This window comes from Penicillium chermesinum (assembly GCF_028974085.1).
Source record: "Penicillium chermesinum strain IBT 19713 chromosome Unknown utg000007l:1.0-2695246.0:1.0-2697696.0, whole genome shotgun sequence".
Lineage (NCBI taxonomy): Eukaryota > Fungi > Ascomycota > Eurotiomycetes > Eurotiales > Aspergillaceae > Penicillium > Penicillium chermesinum.
Window position 1 is genome coordinate 1,524,286 of NW_026695317.1, and position 15,482 is coordinate 1,539,767.

General features: G+C 51.2%; 8 protein-coding genes across 8 annotated transcripts; 3 read left to right on the forward strand and 5 right to left on the reverse strand.

Moving 5' to 3' along the window:
• Positions 1 to 754: 754 nt before the first annotated feature.
• Positions 755 to 1,048, reverse strand: N7468_009299 (uncharacterized protein; the record flags this gene model as incomplete). Its single annotated transcript, XM_058478595.1, has 1 exon — positions 755 to 1,048. The coding sequence occupies one exon, from the start codon at positions 1,046 to 1,048 to the stop codon at positions 755 to 757; it is 294 nt and encodes a 97-aa protein (XP_058326925.1).
• A 1,892-nt stretch (positions 1,049 to 2,940) lies between these two features.
• On the forward strand, positions 2,941 to 3,411 carry N7468_009300 (uncharacterized protein; the record flags this gene model as incomplete). The annotated part of the gene is made up of 1 exon (XM_058478596.1): positions 2,941 to 3,411. One exon carries the CDS (start codon positions 2,941 to 2,943, stop codon positions 3,409 to 3,411), a length of 471 nt encoding a protein of 156 aa, XP_058326926.1.
• Positions 3,412 to 3,448: 37 nt separating this feature from the next.
• N7468_009301 (uncharacterized protein) lies at positions 3,449 to 3,736 on the forward strand (the record flags this gene model as incomplete). Its single annotated transcript, XM_058478597.1, has 1 exon — positions 3,449 to 3,736. One exon carries the CDS (start codon positions 3,449 to 3,451, stop codon positions 3,734 to 3,736), a length of 288 nt encoding a protein of 95 aa, XP_058326927.1.
• A 1,143-nt stretch (positions 3,737 to 4,879) lies between these two features.
• On the reverse strand, positions 4,880 to 5,250 carry N7468_009302 (uncharacterized protein; the record flags this gene model as incomplete). The annotated part of the gene is made up of 2 exons (XM_058478598.1): positions 4,880 to 5,120; positions 5,228 to 5,250. The coding sequence occupies 2 exons, from the start codon at positions 5,248 to 5,250 to the stop codon at positions 4,880 to 4,882; spliced, it is 264 nt and encodes an 87-aa protein (XP_058326928.1).
• Positions 5,251 to 6,616: 1,366 nt separating this feature from the next.
• On the reverse strand, positions 6,617 to 6,910 carry N7468_009303 (uncharacterized protein; the record flags this gene model as incomplete). The annotated part of the gene is made up of 1 exon (XM_058478599.1): positions 6,617 to 6,910. One exon carries the CDS (start codon positions 6,908 to 6,910, stop codon positions 6,617 to 6,619), a length of 294 nt encoding a protein of 97 aa, XP_058326929.1.
• A 3,092-nt stretch (positions 6,911 to 10,002) lies between these two features.
• Positions 10,003 to 11,499, reverse strand: N7468_009304 (UDP-N-acetylmuramate--L-alanine ligase; the record flags this gene model as incomplete). The annotated part of the gene is made up of 1 exon (XM_058478600.1): positions 10,003 to 11,499. One exon carries the CDS (start codon positions 11,497 to 11,499, stop codon positions 10,003 to 10,005), a length of 1,497 nt encoding a protein of 498 aa, XP_058326930.1.
• A 526-nt stretch (positions 11,500 to 12,025) lies between these two features.
• Positions 12,026 to 13,054, reverse strand: N7468_009305 (putative UDP-N-acetylmuramate dehydrogenase; the record flags this gene model as incomplete). The annotated part of the gene is made up of 1 exon (XM_058478601.1): positions 12,026 to 13,054. The coding sequence occupies one exon, from the start codon at positions 13,052 to 13,054 to the stop codon at positions 12,026 to 12,028; it is 1,029 nt and encodes a 342-aa protein (XP_058326931.1).
• A 424-nt stretch (positions 13,055 to 13,478) lies between these two features.
• Positions 13,479 to 14,825, forward strand: udpA (UDP-N-acetylglucosamine 1-carboxyvinyltransferase family protein; the record flags this gene model as incomplete). The annotated part of the gene is made up of 1 exon (XM_058478602.1): positions 13,479 to 14,825. The coding sequence occupies one exon, from the start codon at positions 13,479 to 13,481 to the stop codon at positions 14,823 to 14,825; it is 1,347 nt and encodes a 448-aa protein (XP_058326932.1).
• Positions 14,826 to 15,482: the final 657 nt, after the last annotated feature.

A 15,482-nucleotide genomic window follows, 5' to 3' on the forward strand; every position in this document is an offset into this window, starting at 1 on the left:
AAACAAAAAAAAACACAAAAAAGGGGAAAAAGAAAAAAACAAAAAGAAAAAGAAAAAGAAAAAAGAAAACGTCGGAAGAGGATGGAAAAAAATGGGTAAAAATTCACCACTTCCCGACCCAAAAAATCCAGAAATGATGGAAATCCGTTCCGTCGTAAAATCGTATATAATGCTTATGGCCGACTTCACTTAACCTGGGTTTTGCAGATCGGGCCTCGCAGGCGTGATAGGTACTATTTGTACGTGCTTTTGCTTCGATCTCGGGGAAGAACAAGGCAAAAATCCGAACGCACGGTACAAATGACATGCCAATAAGCGTTGTAGGGGGGGACTGCGAAGTTGCGAATCGGGCAATATACAGGGCCGAATGTGGTAAGGGACGGTGGAGTCCCCCAAGGGCTTTTCATTTGTTTTCTTTTTGCCCCTGTTTTGGGGTCCCATTGCTGTATTTGGTTCTCGTTTTTTTTTTTCCCCTTTTTTTTTGCTTGATTTTCCGGAGTACTAAAACGCCGAATCTCAGGAAGAGGGCTCCTCAGAAAAATCCCAGAATCTTATTTGGAAAACGACCCGGCTCGTGGACTTGGAGTTTCTCTCTTCACGTCATTATCTGTTGAACTATGCTATCCAAACCGAGGTTCAAGATAACAAAATAGGTTCAAGATAATGAAATTACGCACAAGCTTGCCAGCTAAGAAGAAGCCGCTCGCTATAGGAAGCTATGTCAACGATCAGGGCAAGAAACGAACGAATAAGCTCATCGAAGCTGGCCACCATCGACCCGAAACGCCTTGACACCAAGGGAAGGCCGGACAGCGGCAAACTTCACGGCCGAGAAAAGAAGTGACAAAAGTACCGGCGGCACCGGCTTAGCTCCAGATCCGAGGACGAGGAGCGCCCCAAAATCTACACCCCAAACCAAGGTCACTTTTGGAAGGGCTTGATACCTGTAGTCCGGTATTTCTGCCAGTAGTAGGCGCACGTTGGCCCTACGGAGAGGTTTAGACAAATGTTGCAGAAGCGTAAGCAGGTGTGTCCTTTGGAAAGCCATTCCAGAAACGAATATCCCCTGTATTCCGGCATGCGAGCAGGCACTGCATAATGCGTGAGTGTCTTCCCCAAACAGACTTCTATGCAAGTTGCAGAAGATTTATGCAAAAACAAGGGAACCGTGATGATCATAAAAAGTGAATGTTCTGTGGCTCGGAATGGAAGCTATTCCATGAAAATCTGTATAAAACTTGGCCCCATGTAGACCGTAACTTTTTTCCCAAGTGGATATCATTGGCTGACCGACACCCGACAACTCGGTCTCACTATGCACTTACACGACCCAAACCCCTTTACTGGTACACCATACTTGAACGAGACGATTGGCCTAATTTGAGTAAGCTAAGACATCCAAATCCCTTCTGGATCTCAGATTATCTAAACCCCAATTTGATTTAGGGCCCGGTCCGATTAAGCGGGCCACAGCCAAAAGCTACCACAAAAAAAACAGATGATCGAAGTTTTGACAGGTCAATACTCCTGTGTCATAACCAAGCTTGGGACGAGCGCGCAACCCGGGTTAAGGGCGTGGTGCTTATCGGCCCGTTGGTTGGTTGGGGCGGGGGGAGCTTCCACACATCCCCCTACTCTCCGTTCCATTGCAATTAGCAAGAGGAAAGGCGAAAAAGACAATCGAAGGCATAGGATTCAAGTGGGTTCTATACCTGTTTCGCCTCTGGACCTGACCTACACGATATTTGCGGGAGGGCTCCGCCCTGGAGGGAAACTCCCCGAATAGCGGAAGATACGCATGTCATTTATCATCGCAACTACTCCAGATCGAGAATGAACGGAAGGGGTGAGGAAAGAGACCGATGACGGGGAGGGGGCGTGTCAGAGGAGAAAATCAAGAAAGGAAAAAGCAAAGACTCTCAACAACAATTGAGATTGTCCCACCGGTTCAATCGAGCTCCAGGATCGGGAGGAAGTGCTGCCTAGCCTGGGGGAAGCCCAGCCGAGACGGCTGGCGGGATTACAACCCGTAGCAAGGGCAGGGATTTGCAAATTCGCATAATTAATTCAATAGACCGGACGAAGTGGGACGGACGAGGCTCAGATGAGATTTTTTTTCTTTCTGAACATCACCTGCATTCAACGTTTCCCCGTTTTGAAGAAGATCATCTTTTTTAGGGTTTCCGAGAAAAGTCAATTTTTCCTAAATCGGAATTTCCCCTTTAAATGCGCATTTTCCCAAATTGGGTTTTCCCTGCTCGTCAGATCGAGGCCATTCACAGGAAAAGATAAAATAAAATATGATTATTGCCCTCTCCGAAGGTGTTCCGTCCGCTAGCAAATCGAGATGAGCGGATAGCGATCAATCTCATTACCTGGACACGAGGCGTAAGGCGGGATTCCTTTTCCGTCGCCCTTTACTTTTTTTTTTTTCGCTTCTCCTCCCCGGCCACGTTCAGAGATCAATTTGGCAAGACCATCCAGAGGCCGACAGGCTACCTTTTCCCAGCCTTTTGATACCGTTTTCTTTTAGGCATGCATATGACAGCCTCTGACCCAAAAAAAACCCAAAAATTAGACCTCGTATAGCTGAAACAATCGCTGTAGGACCCTCGTGACGAACTCATGCAGGTGCTCTTTCGCTACGGAGTATAGTAGGAACCCTGGTCTTCTCATGGCCAGTGCAACAAGAACTCCAGATCAGTGCGGCTGCTCTCCGAAGTGTGTATCAAGCCCCGAGGATGTACTGGGCCATGGTTTAAACTAGTGTCAGATGGTGCGTAGCAAAGCCAGTCCGTTTCGCAATCACCAAATCACAACGCCTCAAAGATGCGGTCAAGCGCGCTATCATGCCCCTGATGGACAACACCCTGGTTTTGTTTCAGTAGCCCACAGCGCGGGCTATTCTAGCCGTTCCACCGTTCATCTTACTATAAGCTGATGCGTCATACACCCGCTGTACTCGCGTCGCCAGGCGCCATCCACACCAGCGTCCAAGACACCACATGGGCCCCTCCACAGATAAGAATTGTGGGGCTCAACCCGATTGTCAAGGCCCTAGGCACACTGCGCCCTTTACCCCTGGAAGATCGACGGGGTCCTACGCAGTATGAATCCTCCGAGCCACGCATTTGCGCTTGCCCTTACATGCAAGGGGCACGATCTAGGTCCGAACGTGCTGACCTTGGACAGCCGTGGCTTCCGAAACTCCCTGGAGTCTACACACAAGCCCTGAGATCCCCTACTAGCACACCACGTCACTGCCACACCGCCGATCCTCGAGAAATTAACGAGGATCACCGATCTCGTTTTGGCTTCTCGGAACCATGGTTCCAGCATGTCTACGCCAAGGTAGGGTGGGGACTTGGACCCACACTGATGTGCTGGCAAGCCTTCTTGGGTGTCTCCTAAAATGTAATGCTCGTGCGTGGGCAGTTCGTCCTCCAATATGAAGCGTCCTTGCCTAGAAGACTCGAAGAACTTGCTTCAGAGGAAGGAGACTGGTGTCCGCAAGGATACAATATCATGCATCGTGATTCGACAGCGCGGAAGCGTACACAACATCAACCACAAAGTGCATAGATACCTGATGCACTCGGCAGTCTACGCCAAGGATCCGCAGGGGACACGGATGCATAAAATGATCGACTTGCAGAAGGCGCGGAAAAATTACCGACCCCAGGAACAGGCACTCCCCCAGCCGGGGGTGGTTGGTTTCAGTACAAAAGTCGGATGAGACACATTAACTATGACCAAATACTCCGAGCTGCCGCCGTTTAGGTTTAACCATAAGAAGCGCCAGTCCCAACAGGAGGCAGAATCAGGGAGTACTCCGTACGGTTTCCATGATCCTTCCAGCTGCGTAGAAAAGGGGCCGACGCAATTTCCAAATGCTGAAGGCGCTCAGCTGGGTCTCTTGCATTGCAGATCAGATTTAGTAACAGAGTTCTCGAACGTGGATCCTGCGACGTGGTCGTGACCCACGGCCTTTAGAGCCTCGGACAGGATTTTGAGAAAATTAATCCTCAAGCATGGCCCGGGCCGTCAGCTTCCAACTGGGCCCGAAAGGGGATGTTCCAGAAGTTTTGGGGGCGGAGGGGACACGCCACAGAAGCTAACCCGCCAATCATTCATTCTATTTTCTAAATCCTGCTCCTCAGTGAGTGGATCGGCTTGGCTAACCACTGGACGCGTCAGACGGGAGCCGCACGCTCCTCGTCCCGGCAGAGATCGTCCCTATGGAGTTTCCCCTTTAGCGAGCCGTTCTCCGACTACCGCGACTGGGCCAAGAACCCTCCAAAGCGCCATCCGATTGGTAGGACGTCGTTATAGGACCCGTCCTACGGATCTCGGATCTCTAAAAACCCGTTGGCGAGCTAAGATTCAAGCGTGTCCGCCCCAGTCCACAACGATGATCGCGGGAAGTTAAATTGCCAGTACACGGCAATCCAAAAACAGCCCCCCAACGAGCATGAGAGATGAGCACAAACTAGAAATCGAAGATATTGTGAGATTAAAGTATATATTTTACGCAACAGGCTGCCATCCCCTTGCATGAGGCTCCCCGGATGACAGAAAACGTGGCACGGGGAATAAGAAAAGGGCTAGAAAAGAAGGTACATGATGAAGTTGGGTACAATTCAAACAAGTCCAAATCTTGGACCGCATTGTTGTTGTTGTTCTTTTTTTTTTTTCTATCAAAGCCTTTCGATCGGCATTGATTCGCTTTTGGCTCCTTGCCCCGAGGAGCAAGACATGAGAAAGAAGCAATGAGAACGGGATCGGCGGCGGGAGATCGATAGCAGTCAGGGTGTTTCTCCAGCTGTTAGATGGATAGACCGGATGCGCAAACCATGTAATAGGCCAGGGACCTGACGAGCTAATCTTTGCCCGAACGAGTGGCTCGTACAGGGGACCAGGGCGGGCTCTCTGTTTCGCTCGTGATTGGCTCCGTAGGGACGTCACCGCGTGGGGTTGAAGAGTCATTGTTTCCTTGAAACTCGGGGGAACCGGGGTGGCTGGAGCCGGAATAAGGGTACATGGAATCAGAGAATTTGGCACCGATACCCTGGAGAGGGATACCCTGGAGAAGGATACCCTGGAGAGGGTTTTGCTCGTCTCTGAGGGAGCCGAAGCGTTAGCATTCTTCACAAGTGTAGTGGTGATAGCTTGAGAGAATGGAGGACAATGATCGCAAGCGTTTGCGTTACCATTAGCATGAACTTACTGCTTCGAACCCTTGTTTTCCATGGTCACAAATAAGCTGGAGCAGACGGATTGTGGCGAGGCGGTGCACTATTGTAGGCAGCAGAAGGCGAGTTGGACCAGAAGAATCAACTATCCATGGATGGAGAGAAGTCATCTTATATAGCCACGGGCAGCACCAATAAGTCAAAAAAAAAAAGGGGTCTCCCAGGATCTCATTATGCATGCATGATTACCCACCCCCAACCCAAAAGAAGCAGCACCCTGAAGAAAACAGTAATTTAATATTTCGAGTCGAGCCCCCGACAAATTTCTAAAAGCCGGCCGCGTGTCCGGCTCGGCATACCCAATAAAGTGAACCCTTCTGGAAAATCCAGAGAGTTTGGCCTCGCCGCTAGTGTAGGGCTCAAGATGGGCAATCCGGTTCCCAGGTGCAGGTGGAGAAGGGGAGCTGGGATTACTGCACACGTGGAGCCCAATCCCCAAAATATCGCCGGTTCGGAGAGTCCGGTCATTGTCAGTGCATTCGAACCTAAGGTGCCTTCGGGCTATGCGGCAATATGAACACACGACGGGCTGGGAAGATCGCCGCCGTGCATGGGGGGTTTGCGCCCTTATCATGACAACTTGACAGCTTGACATCCCCGGGCTCCTCCTCTGAGTAACTCATCCTTGGAACGACCTATCCTTTCACAAGCCAAGCTTATTACCCTTGCTTGTTAGCTAGTCCGCAGCTACCGTTGCCACGGGAATCCGCACAAAACCCACAATCTAAGCACCCTCAATTAGAATTCATCACCACTTTATCATGAGCCCCTGGAGCGACTGCCATTGAATGGCATTCCCGCTGCTCATTTGCTAGTGGCGCTATGGCCTCTCGATCTCTCCTGCAGGAGGTCTACGGTGGCCCTCGTTCGGAGAGTGGAGTTTCCATAAGCGGATTCCTTGTTCGATGGCAAGGAACACCCCGAATTATGAGTCGCCTACAGGTGCATTTTGGCCTCTCAAGCGAGAGAAACGGGATGCTGGCCTTTTTCTTTTATGAAAGATCGCTCATGACTAACTATTCGCTAACTAATGAAAAATGCAGTCCAAATGAAGTCTAGGGGCGTAGAGTACCCAGAATCGGCCCTTCAGCGTAGAGATGGGTATGCGCAGCGCTAGAGCCTTAGGTTAGCGGGAAGCGCACGGGAGAAAAACACAGCGCACAATGGGGATGAGGATTGAAAAGAGAACAGATGTTGAACGAGTCGACAGCACTGCCCCAGACACGGGGCATTTTAGGCGCTTACTTATTGAGAGGCACACGAGATAGTCACAACATTGCATCTTCGCGGAACCGGTATGGAAAAAAAGAAACAGGAATCGAAGAGAGGAAAGTGGCCATAAAAGCGAGTAATGATTCCCTCTATCACGAGGTCGGGAAGTAAGCTCGAAGTATGGATAAGCGTGTGGTTCCAGGATTGATACAGTTGAACGCCTGGGTCTTCACTGCCGAAACCAGTGGGAAAAAGCTGTCACCTTGGGACTGGAGACGGGCTGGGGAATGGCCTGGTAGAAATAGGGCATATCCCTTCTTGTCGTACACCGCCGGAGGATTCTTGATGGACCCACTACGAGAGCCCATGGGCAGGACAATAGCCCTTGCTGCAGAAGTCGAGGAGTTGGCATCCCTAGCGCCCGAGAGGCCAACACTACGGATCATCTCGAGCATAAAACGGACTTATGCGTTGTATTGCCTTCCCCAGATAAGGTCCCAGTTATGGGGGCTGTGATTTCGTACTAGACCGAAAAGTTACGTCACTATCAGGGAAGCCCTGATACTAGAGAGCATTTTCTCTTGTCCCTTTGAATTTTTTTTTTCCCTCTTTCCCTGACAGTCCGAATCGGCCATGTCCCCATTCTCCGTAAGGTCTCTAGTTCTTGTTTTTCCGCCCGAAACGAGGACAGACGCAAAGCCTAGAGCCGGCGGATTTACTGTTACGTTTTCCCGTTCTCTCTCTTTAGCCGGTCGAAAGTGTTCTGTATGCGAGTTCGGGATCCTCTTGCGGAGTGGGACCTATCCATTACTCTGGGGATCCTGAAAGTCGACTCACGGGCCAGTGGGGACAAGACGGAGCAAACCTGTTCCCATGATCCTCGATCTCGCGCCAGTGCGCCTCGTCCATCTACTCGGTCCTGTGTTTTCAAATTCCCGGCAGTCCTGCACCGAGTACTAGGGAACAGATTCACTGTTTAAATGAGTTAATTTCCACTGTGGGTATTCCGTAGATTCCAGATGTTCTCTTGAGACCGTGAACTTCAGTTCCGGGACAGCCTGCATGACCTAAAACGCTAGTAGCAGCGGCGGGCAGGAACCCACAGTACACGTCCCCCTCCCAGGGCCAATCTATCGCCCATTTAGTAAGTATGGATCACATCCCCGGGGCCATGAAAAGTAAATTAGAGACACACGAGTGATTACTCCATACCAATGCCGTGGCCCACTTAGAGCCACTAAAGAGATTTCTGAGATGATCGACTGTCACTTTTACTAAATGGGTATGTCGTCGTGATATGGGACTTTCCACCTCAACGCCCATCTGGAAAATAAGAGATAGCAGTCATCGCGCTGATCCATATTATGCTAGTCCGTTTGCCAGGTTCCGGTATATGCGATATTCAGAGAAAGCGCCCCCCCTCCCAACAGTCCCACGTAATATTCACTATGACGGTCTAATGTCCCAACAATTTCTATACCCCTGTCGGCGACCCTTCCCCCCCCCATTTCCTAACCCAGTCTGCCAAAAAATTGCAGGGTTTATGAGATGAGAGCCGTCCCGCGTCAAAGCCTCTGTTCTCCTACTCCCTGTCGTAGATTTGCAGCCTTTCCCCACCCCTTTGAGCCTGTTATTTTACAGAAAAAATAATCCTAATACCATATCACACCCAAGGGAAGAAGACATCCCATTTACTCTCTACTAACTATAATTAGGATCAACGGGCGCAACCGGTATACGCCTCGCAATATTGGGACCTTACATAGCGTACTGTCATTTAACCTTGGAATTAAGGGCTGGCCTCCCCGTACACCGTGACTCCACTTCGTCGCCTCGGCTGATCATCTTCGTAGGTGGCCGAAATGCTGAGCGCGAAGTAAGAGAAGCGCGGTGGACGGGGCAGTGGAGAGTAGCGCGGCGTAAATGTAGTGATCGACCAAGGCTTCTTTCGCCTCCCCCAGAAGCCTAAGCGACACTAGCCAACGGGGGTTTTAGGCGGACTTGCAATGGCCATCAAAATGGCGAAGCCCAGGCCTGCCAGTGTGGAGTTCGTGGTCAAGTGGGCAGGCTCGGGGTGGACGCTAGGGCATACATTATGCTGCGAGGATGGGCGAGACAGGGGAACAAAAGAGGCCGGGGCAGTGCTCCTCAATCCGCCTCGCAACGAGGTCTAAATGTTTGGTTTGGGTCATGTGGGGGGAAGACCTCGTAGGTACGCCATCGTCATGCTTGCGGCTTGGCCGTTGGTCTGGGTAACGCAGTAGAAGGGTCTAGAAGTTTGCAACGGGGCTTGGAACCAGGACGGAGCAGACGGTGGTTCAGTGCCGACAAGGGCCTCGACGAGGGCCCAGAAGTGTCCGGGGCCATCTTAGTGCGATTAGTAGTCCATTGATTTTTTGATTTTTATTTTTTGATTTTTTCTATTTTTTGATTCTTTTTCTTTTTCTTTTTCCTTGATTTTTCATTTATTTTTCATTTATTTTCCATTTTATTTTCCATTTTATTTTTCATTTTATTTTTCATTTTATTTTTCATTTTATTTTTCATTTTTCCATTTTTTGTTCTTTATCTACATTTTTTGTTTTTGTTCTTGTTTTTGATTTTCTTCTTTTTCTTTTTCTAGTTCGTATAGGATACGATAAGGGCTACGCTGGCTTCTGATAGGAGACCAGGTCTGTTTTGTTGCACAATAAGAGCCATGGTACTAGGGGTTTTCCGGTTCCTAGATCAGATCGAGCGTGCATTACTTGGTCACGGCGCTTCCGAGGCGATTTCTTCTCTCGGTGCTGCGCTCCCTCGCTAACAGCCCCCCCCCCCGGGGAGGAATGCTGCAGAGGGAATGTGAGGTATTTTTCGTTCCCATTTCACAACCAGTGTATGACCCATGGAATTGACGCAGAAAATGACAAACTCCTGTGCCAGAAACGGCCGCCGTTATTTCACGATCGCCGAGACCAGCCAGCGCGATGCTAGTTACGATACGGAATAGTGGTCGAGGGTGATGTGTTTTGTGCCGCCTGCATGATCGCTTCCTGGCCTCAGCCGAGGAGGATCGCAGCTGCACCTCACACTCTCCTGAAAGGACTCCAACGTCCAGATACTATGCTGGACGTAAGTACCTGCAGATAAAGGCCCGTCATACAAGCTGCATCTCAGTTCCTATCGGTTTGGACAAAATGCCCTATAATCATACCATTCATTTGATTCTAACGCTCCTGCCCCCGTGTCCAGCCAGATTGCTTCAAGTCTCGACCTTCGAATAAGAAGGAACCCGAATAAGAAGGAACCGATTCATGGAATACATGCCAGACTGGCTCATATGCGAATCAATTGTGCTGGCTGCCGGTCGTCTCCGCCCCCCTGTTGCCCGTCTAGGTGCAGCCGCTGTCTGCTCGTTAGGAGTCATGACCCCAGTGCTATGGGATCGTGAGTCCTACGTCCAAATTGAAGGGACAGAAATGGGTCAAGTGCTTTTGCCCCTGATCTACAACTACATACCGAGGGAATACACTAACAACAATTGACTCGTTCGCCCAGATCATGCCCTATTACCGGACCCATCCATCCCCGGAGTGCCCAGCGCTTCCAATTGACCCGCCAATGCTCGTGCCCAGAGGGTTGAGCTACGGAAGCCCATGCACACCACGAAATCCCCTTTCCGCCCCAAACGAGACACCAGCTCCGGAAGTGCAGACGGGTCTGGCATTGAGATCGTGTCCTCACGCCCGTGGGAGTGCAGGTATCGAACAAGCGTCTCCCGGGCCTGGCCCGCTGGGACTGGATCAACTCCATCTGCCTGGCCGATGATGATGTGTGCCGACTCTTCGAGAGCCGCGGGATATTCCTCCAGCCATGCCTCAACATTTTTCACTACTGCGGTAGGCTGGTAGACAGCAATGACTCGGCGCGCACCCGCTTGCTTTGCCATCATTTGTGTCGCTCTCATTTCCGCAGGGTGGGTGCCGAAATCGTCGATGATTTGAATGCCATTTGCTTCACCGACGTGGATGTACCGGCGATGGGTTCCCTGAAAGCTTCCCAACGCATGTCGGATGCTTTGCAGTTCAATGCCGAGCTCAAGTGCAATGGCGGTGGTGGCTAACTGGTTTTGCAGGTTATGCAATCCCAGAACGTTCAAGACCATAGGTCCAACAACTCGATGAGTTCCGTCTTGTCGGTCTCGGACGGACAGGACGAAGGTAGTGTCTTGCGGGTTGAATTTGACATGCTCTGCACGAACGTCGGCATCCTCTGAGACTCCATAGGTGATGATGTTGCGATCTTGAACTTCAGGCAGGATCTTGCGGACTCCTGGGTCGTCGATGCAGAGAACCGCGAGTCCATAGAATGGCACATTCCGCACAAATTGAGCAAATGCTGCTCGGGTCTTCTCTTGTGTCCCGTAAAAAGTGATATGGTCACTGTCAATATTCGTCACCACCGAGATCAGGGCCGGCAGCTGGACCATTGTGGCATCGTTTTCATCGGCTTCCACAACCATCCAGTGCCCAGAGCCCATGTGAGCATTGCTGCCATACTGCATGATGACTGCGCCGGATATAGTGGTCGGGGTCAGTCCGCCAGCCTCTAACATGCCTGCAACCATGCTAGTCGTAGTGCTCTTGCCATGGCTGCCGCCAATGGCAATGGACTTGTGATGGCGCATCAATGCGGCCAACATTTCCGATCTGTGAATGACCGGGATCCGTCTGTCCCGGGCAGCTTCCACCTCGACATTCGTTTTGTTCTTCGTGGCCGCGGTGGATGCTACCACGAGCTTTGCCGAGCCGAGCTGGTCTTCAGCATGGCCAATAAATACTGTTGCACCTGCGGCCCGTAGTCGGTCGACATTGTCGCTTTCTCTGATATCGCTTCCTTGTACAACATATCCCAATTTCAACAAGATCAGAGCGATCGCCGACTGGCCGTGTCCTCCGATGCAGACAAAATGTATCGGGCTAATAGAGGTGGGGAACCCAGGCGTGCGCGCAGGGCTTTCATAGTGAAGAGCTTCTTTCAGGTCTGTAGCAAGCATCCTGGTAGGGCGGGTGAGGTTCTGAGCTGGAAAGTCAGAATAGATACCGAAATGATGTCGCATCCATTCTGTTTTCTGCCCGCTTCAGCAGGACTCACGATCATCTATAAGTCGCACTAGGATGGCTAGCTTGCATTGACCTCGTCCCAGCCCATGAAGTTCGACCCACATGTTCGTCACTGGCGTCATGTACGAGGGTCGAATCCGAAAGCTCTGCAACGTTTTGCTATTTTCGAGTCTACAGCTAATAAATGTATAGTATCTGTAAATTTAATTCACGTTAGCAAACCTTCTTATTCCTCTTCCGCTATTAGTCTTGATGGTGGTTACGAAGATCAAGAGGGCAGAAATATGCGATATCCTAGCGTAGCAGAGTAGGGGAAGGCGAGAGGCGGGAGGTGGGGGAGGCGGGGCGGTACTATGATTTCAAGGGCTAAACTATGTCGGGTTAGAATATTATTCAACTACCGTATTTCTGCAGAACTTTTCAAATTGACCGCCCTGAACATTGGGATTGTAGAATTCTCTATCTGACTATGTTTACTTCAGGCACAAGACGCACTCCAAATTGGCGGTTGACGTCTTCAATGATCCGATCGGAGATCGCCTTCACTTCATCGCCCTCTGCCTCTCCAAAGTTTACTATAATAAGCGCATGGTTGGCATAAACCCCGACCTGGCCTATCCGCCTGCCTTTCCAGCCACAATTCTCGATGAACCACGCGGCTGGAACGAGGCGGCGCCCATCAGCCTTGGTGAAAACCGGGAGTGCGGCGTATTTCGTCTTGAGTGACGTGCAGGTCTCCTCATCGATGGTCACATTTTGGAAAAAGCTTCCCGCATTCCCCAGCTCTCTTGGATCGGGCAGTTTATGTCTGCGTAGGAGAGAGATAGCCTCACTGACCGAGGATATGGTAGGAGTGTGAATGCCTTGCTCGCTCAAAACTTGCTGTATCGAGCCGTAGGCGGTATGTAATCGATGGTGAGGAGCATTGGTCAGCTTTATGGTGACCGTAGAAACCAACACATCCTTCAGACGTTTGAAGACGCTGTCGCGATACCCAAACATACATTCGGCCCTTGTCATGGTGCGTGTCCTGCCGTCTGTCAGATCGACAATTTCCACCCTTTCGAGCACGTCGCTGAGTTCCATTCCATAGGCGCCAATGTTTTGAATGGGGGCCGCGCCCACGGTGCCGGGAATGAGGGACAGGTTCTCGATCCCCCCAAGGCTATGTGTGAGGCAATAGCCAACCAGAGAGCTCCATGCGACCCCTCCACCGACCTTGAGCGTCGTATGCAGATCGTCTCGGGAGAGGGTCTCGATTCCCAGAATTTCGTTCTTCAGCACAATGCCGTCATAGGTCTTCCCGGTGAAAAGTAGGTTACTTCCTCCGCCCAAAACCACATGGCGGTGGCCTTGAAACAAAGGTGACTGAACAAGCTTGCTGAGGCCGGCGTTCTGCACGCGGACGAGATAACGGGTGGTCACTGGAATATTGAACGTATTGTAGCGTTGCAAGCTGACATTTTCCTCCCAGCGAAAGCTTGACATTTGTGGGAACGCGGTGCTTGGGAATCTCGGTGAGTGTTGCAGATACCGTGCTGCGTAGTGGGGGAGCACTTGTACTCCGCACCTCTGATTTTTCTACAAACACCGTGCTCGCGTGCCTGTTCGTCCGTGTCGATCACATCGATCTTATCTGCCTCCGGATTAGCTCTATGGCAGCGCTGCAGACAGGGAGACCAGTCAGTCTTGGCCCAGGGTGGGTTTGATGCCAGTACGGGTCATACAGGCACGCTCACGCCTCGTCCCAGCCCCTTTTCAAACATCATGCCCCGCACTCGAACGTCATGGCTGGGGAGCTTGAAGTTAGCGTGTTCGGCAGCGATCTGAACAGGGCGATCTGATCTTGAATTCCCACGAGGCGATCATTTTTCCCCGCCATAGAGTATGTCAAGGCAAGGATTTCTCGATCATGCCTCATGCGACGACAAACATTCTAGCGATCGAGGGCGGTCATGATGTTACGGGTGATATACCTGTCTCTGGCTCCAAAAACGCTGGACTAGCTCTCCTGGCCGCATCTCTATTGGCGTCTGGACCAAGCATACTTGAAGGAATCCCGCCCTTATCCGATGTGGCCCGTATGGGTCGTATCTGTGAATCTTTGGGCGCAATTGTCGAACGCGCATCCGATTCCTTGCGGATCGACACGACGCATGTAGGCAGTCTCGATGTTCCAGACCGCCTCACCAGATCACTGCGAGCCTCCATCTTAACCCTGGGTCCTCTTCTTGCGCGCTTTGGAGTTGCAAAACTATGCCCCCCGGGAGGATGCGCAATTGGAGCACGGCCAATCGAGGAACACGTGAAAGGGCTGGAGAAAATGGGAGCTAAGGTCACTGTCACCGAGCGGTCCATTGAGGCTTGCGCACCGTCGGGATTACATGGGGCCGCCATTCATATGCAGACTCCATCCGTGACAGGAACCATGAATTTAATGATGGCGGCCTGTCTCGCCTCTGGAGTGACGTACATTTCCAACCCAGCCCGTGAACCCGAGGTGACCGACCTTGCCAATTGTCTCATTAGCATGGGCGCGACGATCCAAGGAGCCGGAACGGACCATATCACCATCTGCGGGCGTGACAAGCTTCTCACCCCCTATAAATACACCGTCATGGAAGACCGAATCGAGGCAGGAACGTTTCTGATTCTCGGAGCAATGGCTGGGGATCCACTGGCAGTGCATAACTGTACTGCGGAGTACCAGACCGTATTGATCCAAAAGCTGCGTGCAATCGGCGCTCAGATTGACATCAATGAGAGATCAATCATTGTCCGCAAGGCCAGGTGCCCTGTCGCTGCGGACATCCAGACGGGCCCCTATCCCGCCTACCCGACAGACCTTCAACCGCAACTCATGGCACTGCTCTCGAAAGCGCAGGGCACGTCCCGGATCACCGAGACGATCTTCGAAGAGCGCTTCAACCAGGCTGCGGGGCTGATCGCCATGGGGGCGGATATTTGTGTGGATGGGCAAGACGCCGTGATCTCAGGTGTGCGAGAGCTATCCGGAGGCATGGTGGCTGCAACAGATTTACGGGCCGGTGCTAGTCTAGTCATTGCAGCCATCGCGGCCAAGGGGCGCACCGTCATTTCGGGTTCTCATTATATTGATCGCGGGTATTATGGGCTACAGAACAAATTGAGGAAGCTTGGGGTGAAAGTGAGGCGACCTCAGAGCTTCAAGGTCGATGACGGGGAGCGCAAAGTAGAGACTGCTCAGATGACAGTTTCTACTCTCTGCTCCAGGTCCTAGCATCTTGAAGGATGTGGCTGTGTATAAGTGTTTTAATGCTGTCGTTAGAGCGAAACCATGGATGGCTTCTCAGAGCTGATTCCCAATATCTGCGTCACCCTTTTCTGTTTTGGGAACGATCTATCGAGCTTAGGAATCATGGTACAGCTGCATGCGCTGTATCCCAAGAGGGACCATCTTCTGGAAAAAAAACCCCCTGCAGCAGACTAGGGGTAATAGAGCACAAAAGTATCAAACGTGGCAATATGCAAGTCAGGGATAATCTCGAGACTCAACTTTACTATAGGTTACGTGACTCACAAACCCTTGCCAGCGAAAATCTGAGCAGTATAGCCCACTAAAAGACAGTCTACTGGTAATAAATAGCAGATACTCAAGAGGTGGATTGCTAAATCCCAATTAGACTTCCGGGATGCATACACGTAGTTGCTTGCCTGGAAGTTTCGACTTAGTCCCGCGCCTAACGAAGCTCAGCTCTACTTGTGGCTTTACTAGCTTAAATAGCGGGATCCTGAGCTTGTCCACCCTATGCCATCCCTAGCCAGTCTGTGCTGACCACGCACGAAGCTTCGTATTGCGGACTCGTGAGGACGGCGCTGCTAGCCCAGAAAATCCTAGTCGGGACACGGGAGAGGCCTAACTGCCTAAGGCTGACAT